Source organism: Muntiacus reevesi, chromosome 13, assembly GCF_963930625.1.
Source record: "Muntiacus reevesi chromosome 13, mMunRee1.1, whole genome shotgun sequence".
In the NCBI taxonomy this organism is placed as follows: Eukaryota; Metazoa; Chordata; class Mammalia; order Artiodactyla; family Cervidae; genus Muntiacus; species Muntiacus reevesi.
The window spans coordinates 21043168-21064058 of record NC_089261.1 but is presented as its reverse complement, the minus strand read 5'-3'; the positions used below and the strand labels follow the sequence as shown (position 1 = coordinate 21064058).

Sequence of the window (20891 nt, the reverse complement as noted above, 5' to 3'; positions counted from 1 at the left end):
CTATGGTGTGTGGGCTCAGTAGTTAGAGCTCCTGGGCTCTATAACAGGCTTAATAGTTAAGGCGCTCAAGCTTATTTGCTCCACAGCATGTGGGATCTTCACAGATCAGGGACTGAACCTGTGTCTCCTGCGTTGGCAGGCAGATTCTTTACCACTGAGCCACCAGGGAAGCCCAAGAAGTGTGTTTAATACTTGAAGTATGTTTCACAAGTCCGGGCACTTGTACTTTCTCTGGTGCTTATTTGGTCAGGCCTGCCATTCACGTCATTAACATCTTCGGCGTTGCATTTCCTAAGCAGTATCTCCTAGTAAATAAATTAGTGACCTGTTTTCTAAAAATAAACTCTCTTGAAAAATCACCTTGAATGCCAGTTGTAAACAGAGAACCAGAATGAATTCATTAAAAACTCCCACATTTTTCTTCATCAAGCGTTTTCATTATAATGTGGTGCATTTGCAAATAATCATAATCTAGATAGAAGAATTGCTTGCTTTGTGTAACCATCTGTTGATGAAGGCAGATAATTGAAGCTAGGTTTGTTTTGTTTTTTACATTTTTCTGTTACAGAATTGGTGAATCCTCGGCCAACTGACTCTTCAGTCAATGCAAGTCGGTCCCCAGAGAAAGGTGCCCAGCAAAGACAAAAGAGGTTTAATTCTGCTTCACAGAGATCATCATCTTTGCCACCTTCAAATCGTAAATCGAGTACTCCAAGTAAGGGTTAGAGGTTTCTGTCTTGGGCTTGGAAGAGTGACATCTGAGCTGTACACATCGATGCTTTCTGCTTCCCTTATGCTCTTCCTAGCACCTAGTACAGTGCTCTGAACACCGAATCTCTAAATGCCATCTTGTTCAGTAACACTGTCTGGTTGCACAGTTACTATGACCATAACTGAAGAAATTCTCACCGTTTATCAAAGTGAGATTTTTATGTGTGCCCCACAAATGTTTTGCAACTAGTACCACTTCAGTTTTTGAATCAAACTCAAATATTTTGATGACTGACTAGTTAAACATTAGTTCAAACAAATTAAGCTAGCCTGAAAAAAAGCTGTTTTTTTTCCACATAGTTACCTAAAGTTACTCAGCTTTAGTCAACTTTTTCTTTAGCCAGTTGCAAGTATGATTTTAAAGTTAAGCATTGGATTTCTGTATCCTTAATTTCCATTTTTGTAAGCAGCTGAAGAAATTCATATTTGACTGTGCTCTTAGAAATGTTCATAGGTGCACTGGTGTTTCCATCTTATTTCCAGTCGACTTCTAAAATCCTGAAAAACCAGTTTTGAGACAGAGCACTGCAGTGACAGTCTGATAGAGTAAAATGTGGCCAGTGGTTTTCTCTAGATAGTTAGAAGTATGAATTGTTTTAATTTTGTATACTCTTGTTTATCTTTCAAAAAGTTTTACAGTGAAAATATATTATTTTTAAAGTTAGTTTTTCTTTCAGTACTTTTCTATGTTCTGCCAACATAGCCCATACATAGAAGGAAAAGACTATCCCCTCTTCATTTTCCTCTGTAGCAAAAAGAGAGATTATGTTAACACCAGTGACCGTGGCGTATAGTCCAAAGCGATCCCCTAAAGAAAACTTGTCCCCAGGATTTAGTCATCTACTTAGCAAAAACGAAAGCAGCCCGATTCGGTAAGTTCTCTAAAACTGTAGAATAAAATATGTATAGAATTGATTTTTTTTTTTAATGTCAACTTTTACGTCTAGCTATCACTAATTTTTCAGTTGTCAGTGGGGATTCTGTGGATTTAAATCATTTAAACACCCTATTAAAAATAAAAAAGTACTGTAATACATGAAAACAGTTTTTAACCATGTAAACTGGCTACTATAAAATTTAAATATGCCTTAGAACCCCTTCCAGCTTTTGGATATAGAGTAATTCTTTGATTTCCTAGAAAGGTTTAAGGTATAAGGAAAACTGGGGGCCATTTGTACGAGAAAGTGGGCTGTCCTGGTATGGCCCTGGCACTAAACATCAGTTTACCTGTGCTCCTGAGAAGCTTTTTCTCTCTGAAGGGTGGTCTGCAGTGTGTGCTGTGGTGGGAGATGACCACTGACTCCTAAGACACAAGAGCTGGTGGCCCAGCCCAGTCAGGCTGTTGGGGAAAATTAATGAAGCACATTGAACCTCAGTTTCCTCTTCTATAAAACAGGGATAATAATGCCTACCTGCTTATTTCATATGGTTGTTACAAAGATCAGATGAGATTATGTATCAGTAAATGCTTTAAGTCGCCAGTATGTAAATATAATTTTGTGTTAGAAAATATTATTTAAGTTTTAAAAAATACATGACCACCTTTCTCTCTTAAAAAATATGTAAATATGTGAGTTAACTTGGATGCCAGCTCATCTGTCTAGTGGAGAATAGGGAACATTGGTTAACATTTTTTTCTCACAAGTAACTTGCTTCATTCAATAGATTTGATATACTTTTGGATGATTTAGATACTGTTCCTGTGTCTACTGTACAACGTTCCAATCCAAGGAAACAACTCCAGTTTCTTCCTCTAGATGACTCGGAAGGTATCTTTTCCTAAAAAATTATTAATTATGGTTTTAGTCATTCATTTTGTAAGTTTCTGGTATCAAGGCGCTAGATGTCATTATAGCCTGCACTTAAATCTTTTTTTACCCAAGGGCTTCTAAAAATAAGCATTTTTAACACTCCTATTGTTTGTAAGTATTATCCTCATTGGAATGTTGGGAAACTGAGGTCAGGGGGTGTTAATGTTTAATTACCAGGGCCATACTGTTCAGGTTTTTATATTCTATGACTTACATACAACTTAGGTTTTGGATGTTTTTTCCTTTTTCTCAATTGTACTTTCCGTTTTAAATAAAGTTATAAAATAATAGATGTGGAATTGCTTGGGCAGGCCTGTAAAATGCTAACTCTATAATGTTGACATATGTCCACTAAATGTGCTGCTTATTTTTTAAACTTTTTTTGCTTCAAGTTTACAGAAAGTTTGCATATGTTTATTTAGGGTAGATGTGTAGATCGTCAGACTGAGGGAAAGGTTTTTAGAATTCTGAGGAGAAAAAGCTGAGTATATATGATTGATTACATATTTTCTTTTCATTACGTTTTTTTGACCGTGCAGCAGCCATTTCCAGAAGGTGAAGTTGGGTAGCATATTTAGTATGTACATGGTCTCTGAGAAGAGTTGATAAGGAAGAAATTTCTTTTCTCTCTGGCAGAAAAAAAATACTCAGAAAAAACCACTGACATCCATGTTAATCATAGCTCTTCCCCCGAACCGTTGCCAAATGGAGCGAAGAAAGTCTCCGTGAGACCAGCCTGGGAGAAGAACAAGTCAGTTAGCTTTGAGCAGTGTCAGCCTGTCTCCACGGCACCACAGGGTAACAATTTTGAGTATACAGCCAAGATAAGGACCCTAGCTGAAACGGAACGGTTTTTTGATGAACTTACAAAAGAAAAAGACCAGGTAAAAACAAAAAAAAAAGTTTTACATCTTTGTCTGAACTTAGCACATATGCCTGAGGAACAGTCAGAAGGGAATTACTGAGTCAAACACAGGAAGTCACTGTTGATGCCATACAAGCTGTACTGGAAACATGTGTGAACGAGCTGTCGTTACTAACTGTGTCAGAGGGAGCTCAGGTGAAGTTGAGATGGACAAGAAAATACTAGGCTGAAGTCTTTTCTTTCCATTCTGCTATAAACATCCTTGCCAGTAATTAGAATTCCCCTATTTTTATTTAAACGGTTTTTTGTGTGTGTTACCAGATCGAGGCAGCACTAAGCCGAATGCCTTCTACTGGAGGACGAGTCACTTTGCAGACAAGATTAAATCAGGTGAACTGTCTTAGCTTGAATCTGCTTTGGAGGCCTGATGCTAGTCAGTGCTCCATTTAACCACGAGGATTTTTTTTTTTTCTTCTAATTTTAAAAAAGTATTTATTTACTTATTTATGGCTGTGCTGGTTTTTTGTTGGCTGCGTGTGGGCTTTCTCTAGTTGTGGTGCGTGGGCTTCTTGTTTGGCTGGTTTCTCTTGTTGCAGAGCGTGGGCTCTAGCGCGAGGGCTCCGTAGTTGTGGCACAGGGGTTTAGTTGCCCTGAGGCATGTGGGGTCCTAGTTCCCGGACCAGGGATCAAACCTATGTCCCCTGCGTCGGCAGGCGGAGTCTTGACCACTGGACCGCCAGGGAAGTCCGCACGGCCCCCACAGTGGTTCTTTAATGTCAGTTTTTAGGCACACTGCCACAGTCGATCAGAACTTTGAGCCTTTATGGGAAGTGTTTGGTAATGACAGTGTATTTTATAACTTGATGCTAGCTTTCAGGAACAAAGTGATTTTACTTGATACTTCCAAGAAAAAGGCATTCATGCCATCCTGTTTTCAAGAAACTGACTTGGGAGCAAATGGCAAGATGTCTGTTAGCAGATTTCTGCATTGTTAAGGCTCTCACATTAAATCTCTCTTTTTGTGTTTTGTTTTTTTTCCAAACTGCAAATTATTTCTGAATCTCTTTCCGTTTAATAAATGTGTAAAACAGTGGCACTTTGCAACTGGAATAGATGTGAGGTTAAAAAGAGAGATGTGACTCCATTATTGAGCAGGAGATGTTATGGGTGAAATGGCCCGTGTGCCTTTCTTTTAGTTGCTTTTCAAAGAGAATTATCAATAAAATGCATGAAACCATGGGACATTTTAAACCTCTTTTTGTAACATTTTAAACATCACATCAGTGCTGTGTCTCATATAACTGCATGCTTTGGCTTTTCAGTGCCTTAATGTCAGGAAAAGTTCATTCTCAGATTGATCTGTGGTATCAGAAGGAAAGAGAGACACATAGAAAGAAGTCTTTTTCTAGGTTTTTACTTATGAATCCTACACAAGCATTCTCAGCCCTTTTTTTTGTTCCCCTTTGTCTTCTTATTGTATTGAAACAGCTTTGACATACATGATCAGAAACTAAGGCCCTTTAAAAGTCTTATTTTAAGAGCTTGTTGGCATTTCCCTGGTGGCTCAGTGGTAAAGAATCTGCCTGCCAGTGAAGGAGACGTGAGCTCGATCCCCAGTCCAGGAAGATTCCACATGGGATCTTCATTATCTTTAACGTCTCTTTTTTTCTGACTTTCTTTCATTGTCTTTGTTACTCTGAAAGTTTTTATTCAATAATTGGTAAGACTCAACACATGAAACTCATTTTTAAGTAGTTTACTGAGAAATTTCCTGGTGGTCCAGTGGTTAGGACTCTGCGATTCCCCTGCAGACGGCACAGGTTTGATCCTGGTCCCAGATCCCACAAGTCACAAGGTGCAGCCAAAAATAAATAAAACAGTTTATTGGGAAGGCAGAAGAAAAATTTGTTGGTTCTCTAATTCTAAATGTATCTGAAACATTTGGTTCCATGTATGTTTACATATGTTTACATAATGATGATAAACTCTTTATGAAGTGAAGTGAAAGTCACTCAGTCGTGTCTGACTCTTTGAGACCCCATTGACTGGTCCATGGAATTCTCCAGGCCAGAATACTGGAGTGGGTAGCCTTTCCCTTCTCCAGGGGATCTTCCCAACCCAGGGACTGAACCTAGGTCTCCCAAATTGAGGCGGATTCTTTACCAGCTGAGCCACAGGGGAAGCCCACAGATCCTGGAGTGGGTAGCCTATCCCTTCTCCAGCAGACCTTCCCGACCCAGGGATTGGATTCTTTACCAGCAGGGCTATCAGGGAGGCCCAGGCTCCTTATAATTTTACTTATTTTTGTTTTTGGCTCTGCTGGGTCTTCGCTGCTGTGCACACTTTTCTCTAGTGGTGGCGTGTGGGGTTCTTGTGGTGACTTCCTTTGTTGTGGACCCCAGGCTGTAGAGGATGCGGACTTGAGTAGTTGCCGCACGAGGCCTCAGCCGCTGTGGCTCCCGGGTTCTAGAGCACGGGCTCAGTGGTTGTGGCACACGGGCTTAGCTGCTTTGCAGCATGTGGGATCTTCTTAGACCAGGGATTGAACTCGTGTCTCCTTCATTGGCAGGCAGATTCTTTACCACCAGGGAAGTCCCAACAAGCTCTTAAAATAAGACTTTTAAAGGGCCTTAGTTTCTGGTCATGTATGTCAAAGCTGTTTCAATATAGTAAGAAGACAAAGGGCAACAACAACAAAAAAGGGCTGAGGATGCTTGTGTAGGATTCGTAAGTGAAAAAGGGCAAAAAAAGATGAAAAATGCTCCACCTCACTAATGAGTTAAAAAAAAACAAACACACATTTAAACAAAAGCATAATTTTTAAGGCTTCCCAGGAGGCTCAGTGGTAAAGAAACTGCCTGCCAGTGCAGGAGGCACAGGAGCCGTGGGTTTGATACCTGGGTGGGAAAAATCTGGAGAAGGAAATGACAACCCACTCCAGTATTCTTGCCTGGAGAATCCCATGGACAGAGGAGCCTCGTGGGTTACAGTCCATGGGGTTGCAAAGACTTGGACACAACTGAGCACACACGTGTGCATGCATCATTTTTAAGCTCTTACATTGGCGGGTGTAAAACAAAAAAAAAAACACAAAATGATACCTGGGCTAGGGAAAAGCTTATCCTTCAACACTGAGTAAGGAGAAAGTGTCACAGACTTCCTGGAATTGAACTTGACATGTATCCAAAGCTTTAAAATTATACATTTTTTTGGACCTAGCATTTTTACTTCAGGAAATGATTCCTAAGGCAATATTTCTAGGTATGTGTAGAGACATGTTTCAGAATATATATTTAATTTAAAATGATCTCATAAAGGATATTCCATAACAAGAGAAGTTAAATTGAAAAACATTCCAAAGAAGTGTTTGATTTTTTTCTTTTCTTTTTTTCTTTCTTTTTTTTTCCGATTTTTTTCTTAAAAATGATGTTCCTATCTACATAAAAAAACAGGAAAGAGGAACAGTGGTTGTTACTTTTTGCTCTCCTATCTTCTGAATATTCTAAAAATGAACTGTTAATTTCTTACAGTGAAAGTTGTTGAAGAGAAAATTTTTAGGTTTTATTTTAGGATACCACCATTGGAGTTAGTACTGAATAAAATACCTAAAGTGGTGAATATATATTTCAGGTACTATTTAACAGTGGTAGTATTTATTTTAAAATAGCAGTTGTTACACTGATTCATTGTACAATCTCTTGTTTCTTGGAAAGGTATCCTCCAGCATTTTTCCTTTTTAACCTAGAAATTTTGGTCAGAAGAAAGTTATCTGATATAAGTGGGTTACAGCACCAATCAGATGTGTCCATTTTTTCTGAGGAAATGTATGAAGAACCTTCTAGGTTCCTCTTGTACTGTTCTCAGTTCAGCGGAGTCAAATAATTCTCTCCTTCTAGAGAACTGGGTTGCTGTTGCTATAATTTCCACATAGTGTATCAAACATATTGAGAATATTTAAAGTTTAGCAGTTACCTTGAATTGTTGAATGGTTACAGTGAAATAATGTAAAGGACGATTTGTATAAAAGCCAAAATAATTTTAATTTTGATGTTTAAACTTGCTCATTTGCTGAAAGAGAGGTCATTTTGGTGATACTTATAGAATTGGTGAACTCGGTAGAATTCTGATTAAGTTTTTTTCCTTTATTTTCGCCCAGGAAGCCTTGGAAGATCGTTTGGAGAAGATTAATCGAGAGCTGGGTTCTGTTCGCATGACGTTAAAGAAATTCCATGTTTTGCGCACCTCTGCAAATCTTTGAGATTTGTAGTCATTAAATTTTGAGACATTTTTGTTTGCACTAATGTATAATTATGCACTCAAAAAAGGCAAACTATTTTATACTGTTTCTAAGCCTTCAAACGTAGTTTTACAATCATGCTATTCTTTACACTTGCTATTTTATACTTCAGATGGCCACATATTTTCAAGATATTTTTGTTATGCTCAGGAATCTCTTGTATATTTTACTATTTAAAAAGTATTATTTTTAAATAGTATACGTCTCCTGTTTATATCAAGAATAAAGAAATATAGCAAGGGAGGCTGCTTTGTTTCTAAACATAGTGTTACCCTTTTACGATGAAGTTTGCACACCAATTTTATAAACTTGTTCTACATTGTGAATATGATTCTAGTTTTTTTTTAATAAATGCTTAAGAGCTTCCACAGTGATAGAGTAATACATGCTGAATGCAAAAAAGAAAAAAAAAGCATACCCTAGATTTAGCTGTGTCGAAGTTTTTTTTAAAAATGGTAATGTAATTCCTGTTTGAAACGTGTCTTAGAGTGAATATTAGAGTTAATAATGGAAATGTTGGAAATAATGGAATATTGGAAAGCTCTGAAAGTGAGAATATTTCATTCTGTTTCCCTTAAGCTTTCTTATTTGTAAGAAAGAAAAATGCTAGAGATGAAAATCTCTAATTTTGTGATATATGTAGTACTTTCCAGAAAAGGTCAGTTGGAGAGCTGTAGCTTTCTGCCCATCTTTCTGAATGTAACTTGTGTCCCACCTTTGACAATGAGACGATAAGAAGCTTTGATGAAATACGGGCCACCACCCAGTGAGGTTGTAAGAGCAGTTTCCTCAGTGTACGCGGCCTCAGCTCTCAGATTGTCAGGAAGATGGTTTTAACATCTCTCCACCATCCCCCTCCGTCCCCCCACCCTCCCGAGGAAGAAAAACACTTCCATAGTGGCTGCTGTGAGAACGGTAGGTGGAGGTCAGAGCAGCTTATGCTGCTTGTTACCGCACAGGTAATGTGTCTAGATAGAGTTCCGTGCCTCTCGGCTGGCCTTGCTGGGGGGCTCCGGCCCACTGCCTTGGCGATGCCTCCTGCTCTCAGAAGCTCCACGTAGGCAGGAGACTGTGATCTGCCCAGAGTACGGCAGGTAGAGGTCCTGACTGCTGGTAAGGTCCGGGCTCCTCCGCTGCTCACTGTCTTGGTGGCCAGTCGGAACCCAGCGCCCACTCAAGTTCAGTACGTGTTGATAACTAAGACTCATTCCACACTTTCAACACTCATTCCCATTGATTCAGGTTTTAAACTTTGGTTTACTTTTGAGCTTTTTCTCCTCCCCATGGCTCTTAATAGCATGTAGTTACGGTGAGCCAAGCCACCCAGTATTCCACTAGGGTCTATGTATGCCTTCGAGCAGGGATCTCAGAATCTTTGAGCACCCTTCACCAAAGCTTCCTCTGCCTGAGCTCAGTCCTGGCTCCCTGCTCAGGCTCCCTGCCCAGCGTTGTGGGGGGTTCTCAGCAAGGGGAACTGACTGACAGCTGCCTCTCCCGCTCCTTCCTGTCCATGAGTGAAACCTGTGCTCCCACCTCCTGCAACCTGTTGAAGACCTCCGGCTAATCAGAGTTACTCATCAGAATTAAGTGCCTTACTCTCGGTATTTTTTTCTAGTCTTATTTTTTTTTCTTTCTTTTTAATCTCCTAGTTCTAGTGAAGAAAACGTTCATTTTAATCAATCTCCAGTATAGCTGTGTCAAAACTTAATAAAGGGATTGACTTTACTGGTGATAACTCCCTTTAACATGTTTCTATACATGACATTAAAAACTCACTTGAAAATTGTTAGCCTGTTTCATTATTCCCTGGTTTTACTGTAAAGTCTGTTACATTCCAAAGAATAGGAAATTGCCCTTTCAGAAGAGATTAGTTTTATCTTACCAGGGAGTTTTCTTCTTAATAGTCATATTCCAGTATTTAAGCCCCATTAAAGTGTCTTCTGTGCCTCTCAGGAAACATGTGATTTGATTTGTGACATGTCATAAACTGGAAGTATCAGTCACTTCAGAAATGAAAAAAAAAATTCTTTTCTCTCCACAGCTGTGAAGAAGGATACCAAGGAAAATCCTTCCAACCGTCTTTCCTTTTGGTAATGCTTAACGTACAACTACTCTGTAAAAACAGCCTAAAAGCTGGAAAGGTGACAACCTTAAAAAGCAACTGTTATATCCCAGGGAGGTAAACTATACTTTAGTTGCTGGCTGCAGTTAGGTTTTTTTGCTGAGTGAATCTTCCACTTCTAGGAAGTGCCATTTAAAATTCAAACAGAGTTACTGCTGTCCTGTCACCCAGACCTGCCTCCTTCTTTTCACTGAAAGGCCTGAGGGAGGAATGTACTTAACTGCTTGAAGGTGCCAAGTGGATATAGCTGCTAATCCACACTAGGACTGCAGGAGCTGGACAGGGGACAGATGAGCCAGACCTGGGTCACACCCTGCTCAGGCTTTCCTCCATGTAAAGATAAGATAAGACGCTTCCTTCCATTGTGGGAGATTATATGCAAAGTGCCTGGTGTCTCTTAAGTTTTCAATCAGTAGTACATTTCAGATTCATTCTGAGTTATTAAATAGGCTTTTGAAGTAGTGATTTCAGTGCTTTCTTAGAAAAGTAGACCATGTCCCAAGCAATTGACTTAAAAACTGCCTTGGGCTGGTTGACATACTTAGGTGGTCAAAGAGTTCTCTCCATCTTTTTGCAAAAAATGAGCTTTCTCGGGGTTTAAATGAGCTTCCCTCTGGTGGATTTTTTTTTTCCCCCATGAGTAATTGACGAGCTCTGTAGTAAGTTCAGATACCCTGCAAATCTTAAATGTGATTTGGGGGTTTGATATAAGCTGTTTTGCCAAAAAAAGTATTGCCAATGTAATAAAAATTATTGCTCCTTTGAATGTTCTATAATTAGACTTCTAAAGTTGCTGGCCTGTGAAGCAGGACCACAAAAAGGAAGAGGATGCCACTGAATGTCTGAAAGTTAACATGAAGTTTATGATTTGCTTTTGGAGTTTGATAAGCAACCAGAATTTGTTCCCCTTTTTAATTCAGAAAAGCCAGGTGCTTGGCTGAATGCTATTTGAATTCTGAGAAGTTAGACGTTTCTGTCATTTTGATTTTTAGATATCCCAAAAGCAGTTTTCGGTAAATTTTAATGTGCCACTTGTGCTGTGAGTCTTTAAGAGGCCTTAGAAAATAAATATCGATACATATCTAGAGCCCTTTAGGAATCAAAGGTAAATCATATTTACCCATCACAAATGATTGTACATGGTTATGAAATTTGCAGGTCTGATTAAATGAATTATACTGCACCAATTTTGCAGGAAATAATTTCCTGCCTTGCCAAGAGTTCTGTGGCAGTTTAATAATAAACTACACTAGTATTCTTAGGACCTGTGTTACTAAGCTTTCCCTTTCCGATTTGTGTTCTATTTCAATAGACCCCTCTCAAATAGGAGGAATCAAGCCACAACTTTGCATTTGCTGGACATCATATGCCATGTCATTGCTGTGACTACAGACTTCAAAGATAATGTTTTATTCACAATTTCACTGTAACCATGACCAATACAGTGAGAAATCTGCTTCCTGTAGTGCTGCTGACATGAGATAAAGACCAGTCCTTGTTGCAGTTTTAAAATCTAGTCAAATGCTGGAGTGATGAAATTGTAAGCTCCGAGAGAGCAGGGACCATCTCTTTGCATACAGGCACTGAATAAATATTTGTGGATACAAACATCTGTGCTATCAGTGTATTTATTCCTGCTGGCCAGTTGTGGGTTCTGGTTTTTAATGGTGTTAAGTCCTCTGAGTTACTGGTCTGGGGGCAGGCACTGCAGGGTTACAAGGGCAGCCGTCCAGGGGCTCTGTTCTGACTGGCCTACAGGCAGAGAGCCTCACTCCGGAAATCTATATGCTTTGGAAACTTTTTTTTTTTTTTTAACCTTTATCAAAAAAGTAAAGGTCAAGGCAGAAGTAGCAGTGAAAGGATCTGTCACCCAGTTTGGCTTCCACAGATCCTCAGGCAAGGAGGACGCCTGTGCAGGAGACAGATGATGACTCAGAACAGCAGCTGGGGCTGGAAACATTTCCTGGGTCTTAGGGTGCCTCTTGGTGGAGGGAAGGAGTTGGCCCATTCAGTGTCCAAGGACATGGGACAGCCTTTGGTCTGGGTTGTTCTCTCTCTGACTTGATCTGAACTCATCTTGGGCTGCTTTTAACTTCACCTTACACTTGCCCTCCCAAGAGGAAGCTCTCCCTGGCTCCTTTCAACCTGAAAAAGTGATACTTGGTGATAAGTAAACTACTCCTAGGTTTGGGGTGTGCCCTGTTTAATTCAGTTACTTCAAATCTTGACAAATAAGGCCATCCTTGCTTAATCTAAATATATACTTCATGATTTAAATATCACTCAGTACCCTCTTGGTCCAACTAGAGTGTCCAGTCTGGTCGGAATATCAAGATGAAGCTATTTCTGATCCTCTGCCAGTTCCTCCTTGAGGTCAGGGACCAGAACTTACCCTCTGGCTACTATTACTGCCATGCCTTCTGATGACCAAAGAGCATTTTCATTTTTCGGTCCAGACCATATTTGGTGTCCTGAGGAGAGGATTCCTTGTTGCCTCTATTTCTGCAAATCAGGTTGGTAACGGATAAAATCACCAGGTGTCAAGGTCTGGACTTCCATTGACTACCTTTGGTTTGCCCACACATTCCAAATGGCTTCCTTAGTTTTCCGCAGCTTGTTCCCCTTGATTCTGTCATTTTACTCCGAAAGACTCGATTTTTCTTTTTTTTCATTTTCTGTAAATCTGCTCGTTCCTTTCCCCTCGTAGTGTGGGGAGGGGGGGTGTCTCCTGGCAAGTGAGGCTGACAGTGTTAAAAGGGCCAAGAGGTCGTGGGCCGGGGCCTCCCCTCATGGAAGTGACCCCCTCCTTTGCGGGGGTCGCCGGGCGAGCGCAGACGCGGCGCCCGAGCGGGGCCAAGTTTGTCCGGGTTTCTCCGGGCGGAGGCTGGCCCTCGCGGCGGGCGGGCGGGCGGAGGCGGCGGGCGGCTCCCCGCGTGGCCTGACGGAGGCGCAGGCCCACCGCCGAGTGAGGGAATGCGAGGCGGGCCCGGCGCGCACGGGCAGCAGCGGCCGCTGGGGCGCGCGGGGCACGGCGGCGCCGCCGTGTAGAGCTGTCAGGCCGGTCCACGGGCGCGCCCGGCCCCGCGCCCCGCCGGCCGCCGCCTCCATCCCCGCCCGCGGCCCGCGCTCCGAGCGCCCAGACCCGAGGCGGCCCGCACGTGCGCCCGCTCGCCGCCCGCCCGCCGACGGTCGGGGAGCATGCCCGCGGGAGCCCGGCCGCTCGCCCGGGGCCAGCTGGCGGCGGCGGCGGCGCGTGGAGCCGCGGGGCGCAGCCGGCCGGGCCGGGGCCACCCGGCCGAAGTCTCCCGGGCCGCGTGAGGCGGCGGCGGCCCAGCGCAGCCGAAGAAGACGGAGCAGCGCCGCGCGGAGCGGGGTGAGTGTCTCGGCGGCCCGGCCGGAAGGCGGCGCGGCTGGGCCCCCTCCTCAGGCCCGCAGCGAACCCCAGGGCGGGCGGGCTTGGGGCGGGGACCCCCCACCCCCCGGACCGGCCGGGCGGGCGGCGGCTCCCGGAGGCCCCGGCCCGCCCTCCTGGTCGGCGCGGGGAAAAGTGGGAGACCCGGGACCCCCGCCCCGCGCTGGGAGGAGGGTGTGGCGCGCCGGGACCCGGGGCTGAAAGAAATCCGCCCCCAGCCGGGCACCCCCACACCCGCACCCCAAGCACTGGCCCTCCGGATTCGGGGGGTGGGGGGCCCAATGCTAATTCCGAATTTCCGTCGGTTCCGGCTGGGGCGCGGAGGGCTCCCCTCCCCCAGTGACAAGTGTCACGGCGGCCCAGGGGCAGGTGTGTGTGCAGCGCTGGGCCTGCCCCGGCCGGCCCGCGCTCCTGACCGAGGGGTCGGGAGGAAGTGCTGGCCACAGTCCTCCGTCCAGCCCTCTGCGCTTCTCGCCTCCTCCAGCCCTGGCCTGCCTGGGTGGGTACCCGGGGCCTAAGCGTGGGGTGCGGCCCTCAGAGAGAGGGGGCCAGGACTTGGAAGAAGTGCTCCGGGTGTCCCCCTCGCTGGAGGAAAAATCTGGCCAATCTCCATCCCGTGAGTCGCTCTTTCCTGTTGTAAAACCTGCGGTGCCAGCTCTGTGTCAGAGCAGCCATCTGCCTCCCTATCTCTCTCAGCCTTTCTTATGGGGTGGGGGGCGGCAGGCGTGCAGGGCCGCTGGGTGACTTGGGAAGGGGAAGAGTCCCCTTCCTCCCCCTTAACGTGCGGCTAATTCTTCCTAGGGAAACCTCCGATGGACGTTCTGAGTAAATAGAGTGTGTTTGCTAGGCAAATGTCATTTCAAGGCAAATCTTCTAGCTCTGTCCCCTTTCAACCCATTTGCTGCCCCCTAAGTAAATTCTAGATTCCTGTCCTACATTCCTGTCCCTACCTCTGATATATGCACTAGGGTAGAAAGTCTCAGGCCTGCCCACCTCCTCCCCTCTAGAAGCAGAGTTCTTCAGAGGGGACCTCCTTTGAGCATCTTTCTCCGTCCACTGCTAGCTCTCTCCCCAGTCCCCACCGGGGAGCCAGTGGGGTGGCAGGCTAGACTGCTCCCTCCTTTCTGAAGGGAATGCTCCCCTTCATTTGAGTCTTCCCCATGGCCAAGCCCCCACCGTGACTCATCTCTGCTCTGAACTCCCATTGCACCTTATCTGGGTCTTTTGTGTGACTCTTATCGCCACCTGCTTTATTTTATAGTTACTTTTGTGCCTGGCTTATCTCCCCTGCTGGATTGTCAGCTCCTGGAGGATGGAGGACCAGGGTGGGGTTTGATTCATCCCTGATCCTGCCCTGGGTCAGCATCCTGGGCCCTGTCACCATTAGTGTCTGGATGGAGTAGAAGTCCCCACCCCAGGAGAGCTCTGGGACCCTAGCTTATCTGACTCCTGGGTTGTCCCTGTTAAATTCTTCTCTGGTGATTAGAAGAGCCTCCCAGCCCTCTTCCTTTGCAGAGAGAAACACCATGAGTTAGGAAGGGCTGTTTTTCTTGAAGCGAGTGACTTGCCAAATGACTAGGACAGTACATGCTCTGCTATAAGGATGGCCAGGCACAGAATGTGGGATCTCTGGGCCCTGGGTGTGGAATGGACTTCTCTCTTTGGCCTTCTGCACTCGTCGGGCATGAGAGGCAGTAGAGAACCACACTGGGATTCAAGTTCCAGGTCTGGCCTTCCCATAACGTCTGTAACTAAGTCACCAGGTTTCTCTTGATCTTGGTTGGTCCTTCCTTATGGAAGGCTGCTCTCTAGTTGCCGTCTGTGGGCTACTCATGGCGGTGGCCTCTCTTGTTGCCAAGGACCTGAAAGAAAATTCCTCTGCTTCTGTGAGGTCCTGCAGGATCTGGGCCCTGCATCCTCTGCCTTTTTGACTGTTTGTTACTGAGATCCAGGCTTGTCTTCACTGTCCTTCCCAGGTGGAGTCCATCACCTCCACCTTTGTGCCCCATGCTAATTCAGCTTACCACGAAGAATGGCAGTTGAATGGCAGTTGAATGTTATCCTGTGCCTCCCCGCTAGACTGAGCTCCTAGGGGAGCAGGGGTTGGCCCTAAATCTCGTTTCTCTGCCTCTCCTATGCCTCGCACATGGGAGGCTCTAGGGAAAAGGTCTGTGGGATAAAGGTGAGAAGCTAAGAGCCCTTGTCCCAGTTGACTGTACATTCTCTCAGGGACCCAACTTTGCCTTCCTCCCTAGAGGCCTGTTTTAAAACCAGGCAGATGGGGACTTCCCTGGTGGTCCAGTGCCTAAGACTGTGTTTCCACAGCAGGGGGCTCAGGTTCGATCCCTGGTCAGCGATGTTCTGCAAGGCGTGAGGTGCGGCCAAAGAAAAAAAGTACATAAACGAGATGAAAGCAGGCAGATGTTCTCCTCAGCATCCCATCCCGTTCAGGCTTTCCAACTTGGTCTCTGAGAAGAGCCAGTCATGGAGAACAGTGCCATTCATCTGTAGAGATTAGAGGCGGAAACTTCTGGTGCTTCAAGATCTCTCTGCCTGGCTGCTTTTGGAAAAGCCAGTGGAGTAGAGGGTGGGGGTGTGTGTGCTCCGTTGTGGAAGGCCAGTGATCTCACGCCTGTGTCCTCAGCCATGGGCAGGAGAGGTGACCCATCCTGAGTGTGCAGTCACATGCTTCCAGGCCCCTTCCCCACCCCTTCCCAGCTTTGCAAGACAGCCCTCCCGAAGCCTGCCCACCAGGACCCCCTGCCACCGGACACCGATGTAGCCAAGTGGTCTTTTATTTGTTTTTAACAATGAATGTTTAAAAAATTATTTATTTTATTTTTGGCTGTCCTGGGTCTTCGTTGCTGTGTGGACTTCTTTCTAGTTGTGGTGAGCGGGGGCTGCTCTCTAGTTGCCGTCTGTGGGCTACTCATGGCGGTGGCCTCTCTTGTTGCCAAGCATGGCTCTAGAGCATTCGCGCTTCAGTAGTTGCCGCACATGGGCTCAGTAGTTGTGGCGTACAGGCTTAGTTACTCCAAGGCATGTGGGATCCTCCTGGACCAGGGGTCGAACCTGTGTCCCCTGCACTGGCAGGCAGATTCTTAACCACTGGACCACCAGAGAAGCCTCGCTAAGTGGTCTTCAAGTGACTTCTCTCTGCAGCTTTCCATCAATGTTTATTAGGCTTTCACTAGGTACCCAGGATATTATCAAGTATGCCATGACAGCCATGGCAAATCCTTGTCCAGTCTGCTCTAAAACCCGGGGTAATGAACAAGGGGCATTGCTCCCTCTCTGCTCAAGTCTTCCTAGAGTCGTGTATGAAAAATTGATTTTAGAATTTAGAAGCTTTGCCTCCCCTGTGTGCAGGGAAAGCAGGTTGGTTCCTCTGGTCATGGGAAGGAAGATGGGGAAGGAAACATGTTTGGTATGTGTCCTGTATGTACAACGTGCACAAGGCTGCCCCATGCACCCTGCGAGTGAGGTAGTGTTCGCCCTTTCTCCCAGAGAAAGAAGCTGAGACACAGAGAGGTCAACCCACTTGCCCAAAGGCTCTGCAGGTTTCTACCCAGTTCTGCTGGACTCTGCTCATTCCATCTGCAATGTATTTCTGACTGATTCAGGTCACCTCCTCTTCCCTGGCTTCCAGGACGCTGGACGGACAACGCGACATGTTCATATAGAGACTATACTCACTCACCCTCGTAGTCAGCATACTAATTTCTACTTTACTGTCTATGTGCGTGTATACACATATGTGTAAATCTGCCTTTATAAGTCATCACAAAGGGTTTCTGGAAAACTGGACATACAAAGAATTGAATAAAATAAATAACATTGAACGTAAAACTGCGACTCACGGTGTGGTTAGGGAGATTCACCCCACGGGTAACACGGGGCGTGCTGTGGCTTAAACAGCATGCAGGGTTCAGAGGAGGAGACGCCCTTTCTGGGTAAGGCGGTCAGAGTTGACTTCCTGGAAGAGGTGGGATTTGAAGGAGGCCTTGAAGAATGGGTGGAGTTTTGATAGTCACAGCACCTGGAAAGGTGTGTAGAATTTAGAGTTTCAAATCTGTGGTTATCACCAGGGCCCTTCCAGCAAAGGTTCCTGTGGAAAAGGAGAGAAAATGGCAAGACTGATGGTGCCTTTTCAGGTCTTCTCCAGCCTTGCAGGAGGCTCTGGGAACACAGGAGCCTTGAGGACTGCGCCCCGTTAAGGATGAGTGATGCCAGAGAAGAGAAGTAACTTGCCCGGGACCTGCCCCGAAACCTGGAACCCAGGTTAATTCCCAGCTCAGTGCGGGCTCTTGTTACTGGCCGGGGTTGACGACAGGCAGCAGCCCTGTACATCGGTCCCTTGTTCCTGTAAAGTGGGTACAGGGGTACTGCCCTCCTCACTTCCAGGCTGGTGAACACTAAGAGAAAGTCCTGCGAAATCGTCCTGACCAAAGGCAGAAAGAGCTCTGTTGGAGAGGAGGGCTGGCATTCGCTTCAGTTACTCATATTAACAACTGCCCTTGCCAGAGGAGGGAAACCAGATTAAGCAACAGGCAGGGTTCCGCAGTAGACAAATCAAACCCAAGCAAGCGCCTTGGGGAAGAGCATCAAGAAAGCAGTTTCAAGACTTCCCTGGTGGTCCAGGGCTTAAGACTCCAAGCTCCCGATGCAGGGGGCTGGGGTTTGATCCCTGGTCAGAGAACTAGATCCTGCACGCCACAGCTGCACATGCCACTTGAACAGCCAAATATATTTTTTTTGAAAAGTCCTCATTGTAAAAAAAAAAAAAGATTTTTTTTTTTTTTTTTTTTTTTTAAAAAAGAGAGAAAGCAGTTCCACACCCTCTTTTTGCTGAAATCCTGCATCTTTCTCAAAGCTTTTCCTCCGAGAGCCCCCGCCCCTCAGTCCCATTTCCCTTTTATGGGGCGGTGTGGGGAGTTGGTGGTGCAGGGGAAAGACAGGCAGTTATTAAAAGAAGCCTGAGGACTTGGGGATCCCAAGGCCGATTCCCACCCCATAGTAATGCTGACCGGATGGGTGTGGGCATGTCAACCTTCAGCTGCATGGGGCGGTGGCCCAGCAGGGCACAAGGTCTTCAAGTGTAATCTAATACATCCCAGGTCACGTGTGCACACAGTCCAGGTCCAGTTCTGGCAGTTCTGTTCTTTGGGGAAATTCAGAGTTAGGTTCCTGCCAGCCTCTGGCCACAACATTTGTCCCCTGACCAATATGTGTGTTTCTTACTTAATATATGTTACTGATTCATTGGGCTTCCCTGGTGGCTAAGTGAAAAAGAATCCGCCTGCCAGCCAGTTCAGGAAATGCGGGTTCGACCCCTGGGTCAGGAAGATCCCCTGGAGGAGGAAATGGCAATGCACCCAGTATTCTTGCCTGGGAAATCCTATGGACAGAGGAGCCTGGTGGCACAAAAGAAACACGATTTAGTGACTAAACAACAACAGTTGATTCATTACATTGAACTCAGCCAACAGCACTGTCACTCAATGCCTGAGCGAAGATCATCTAGCACACATGTTTTTTCCATAAGGCCCATCACAGCTTTCCCCGGCTCTGAGCACTAGACAGCGCTTCAGCCTCATGCTCGGGGCCATGTTAAATCGCTAACAAAAAGCACAGACGTGTGAAAACCATGGCACTAAACAGACCATGGAAAGGATACTTGTTGACAGTTTGAACTGAAAAACAGGGGGCCGCCTTGTTTGACCTCTGCAGGGCTCAGGCAGGCAGGGTGACTCAGTTTTTCCCTGCTCTGCGCACGTCTGCAAAAGACCGAGTAAGCGCCGCGCGCCTCAGTCTCTGAGTTACAGGTAAAACTGTAGCCAGATAGGAGGGGCGGTAAGTACGGAGTGTGTGAATAATGGGTACCGACTGTTTATGCAAAGTAGTTCCACAACACGACATTCCTGAGCGATAAGGGGGGACTGTTGCCACATTTAACAGAAAGGAAACAGGCTCAGAGAGGTGAGGACCTGATGCAGCTTGTGTGAGTAGCTGGGGCCCGGCCAACACTTGCACCCACCCCTGGCTGATCCCAAGTGTGGTTCTTTCCCCTCGGCTCCTGTCACCTTTGTTCTGAGAGCCTTTCCTCTCCGTGGCCACAGTCCTCCGACTCCCACGCACGGACCTGATCTGCTGTCTTTGTCGTTGTGTCTGCAGCATCCAGAACAGGGCTCCTCACGTGTGCTCAGCTGAGTTCAGTTCTTTGCCACCCCAGGCTCCTCTGTCCCTGGGATTCTCCAGGCAAGGATACTGGAGTGGGCTGCCATCGCCTCCTCCAGGGGATCTTCCCGACCCAGGGATAGAAGCCGAGTGCCACCTGGACTCCTCGTTGACGCTCAGTAATTCTTGGCGACTAAAGGCTGGGAGCACAGCTTCTTGTGTTTGCTCCGTCCTGGGTGCCAGAAGAAGAACTAGCAGGGCGTAGGTTCCCCCCTCGCCCTCCTCTACCCCTTCCAGAAGGGTGCCCATATCCCCTTTCCCCAGCCTGCGGACAGGAGGCCCCGTGCTCCAGCACACCAGAGGATGTGGGCAACCTCACCTCTAACAGAACTGGTCTTTGCTGGGAGGAGCTGACGGCAGCCCGTCACCCAAAGGAATGATGCTCCTAAGGAGGCATTTCGGGTCAGCGTGGGGCTTCCTGGGGTCCCACGCCTCCAATCCTGGCTTTCTTACTCTGGGCACCTTTACAAAAATGTTCTGTCTCTTGTGCCCCTTGAAGAGTTGGTGCACAGGTCATAGGAGTTATTGCTGTTTCTTCTCTCCGAGGTTCTTTATTTCCCTTTTCGGAGATGGTTCCCCTTGAAGGATGGAATTTTCTCTTTTAGCAGCCGGAGACTTCCCCCCCGGGTCTCCACAGGGCCTGGCTGACTCATCTGCTGTGCTGTGAGGCAGGGCAAGAGCTGTCTCCTGCTACGGCCCTGCCGGACCGAGTCAGGCCCTGTGGCCTCCTGGCCTCACCTGGCCGTGGTCCGCAGAGGAGTCCGGCCCCACGAGGGCCCATCAGGTGCCAGTAGCCCTGTGTGAAGCGGGTGGAAGATGGGCTGTCCATCTGCTGTCTCTTGATGGCCCCTTGAAAACCCACCTTGAAGGGCCAGGGCGGACGTTGGGGTGGCCATTCCCAGTTCCAACAGGGGCCAGCATCCCTCCGCCTAGGGCTGCCCACAGGTCTGGAGGCTGGTCAAGGCCACTTTATCGCCCACGGGTCCATTTCTCCCCTCCGTCCTGCCTGAGGGCCCGATAATTGCTTTTCTGGGCACTTCGTGAGAGTTGACTTTCCACTGGCAGGTTTTTTTTTTTTCCCATAAGAGGGAGGAAAACCAAACATTTTCTGCAATTAGAATTTTTCCCTCTCGGGTAATCACAATGGGAAAAAAAAAGATATTTAAGTCCATTGAAACCCACACAGAAGCCGCGCTCTCAGAGCCAGGGGACCGCTCAGTCGGTACGGATGGCCAGCCAAGGAGGCCGTTCGGCAGGCGGGCTCTGGCGTAAGGAAGCCGCTATTTCACATTTATTTGGGGTTGGCTTCCTGCAGCATATTTCAATTAGTTCGTCAGTGTTGTGCATCTGACAGGCCACGCGTTCATTGTGGTTGA

The 20891-nt window shown here is 46.4% G+C and overlaps 2 protein-coding genes across 18 annotated transcripts in view; both read left to right on the top strand.

Moving 5' to 3' along the window:
- The window catches only part of MPHOSPH9 (M-phase phosphoprotein 9), a 51758-nt gene extending 43648 nt beyond the window's left edge, over window positions 1–8110 (top strand). For 5 of the 7 annotated variants that reach the window (XM_065903986.1, XM_065903984.1, XM_065903982.1 and 2 more), the window contains 6 exons: window positions 569–715; window positions 1523–1643; window positions 2437–2540; window positions 3219–3466; window positions 3769–3837; window positions 7604–8110. In XM_065903986.1, the coding sequence (XP_065760058.1) occupies window positions 569–715; window positions 1523–1643; window positions 2437–2540; window positions 3219–3466; window positions 3769–3837; window positions 7604–7705 (791 nt within the window). In that variant the 3' untranslated portion in view covers window positions 7706–8110. Of the gene's footprint in view, window positions 1–568; window positions 716–1522; window positions 1644–2436; window positions 2541–3218; window positions 3467–3768; window positions 3838–7603 lie in introns of those variants that run through there. The other 2 variants (XM_065903983.1, XM_065903985.1) reach the window with 2 other exon arrangements.
- Window positions 8111–12318: 4208 nt separating this feature from the next.
- Window positions 12319–20891, top strand: part of PITPNM2 (phosphatidylinositol transfer protein membrane associated 2) — a 157242-nt gene continuing 148669 nt past the window's right edge. For 6 of the 11 annotated variants that reach the window (XM_065903849.1, XM_065903857.1, XM_065903860.1 and 3 more), the window contains exon 1: window positions 13051–13239. The gene's annotated coding sequence lies outside the window, so the exon portion shown is untranslated. Of the gene's footprint in view, window positions 12380–13047; window positions 13240–13781; window positions 13895–20891 lie in introns of those variants that run through there. The other 5 variants (XM_065903847.1, XM_065903852.1, XM_065903861.1 and 2 more) reach the window with 5 other exon arrangements.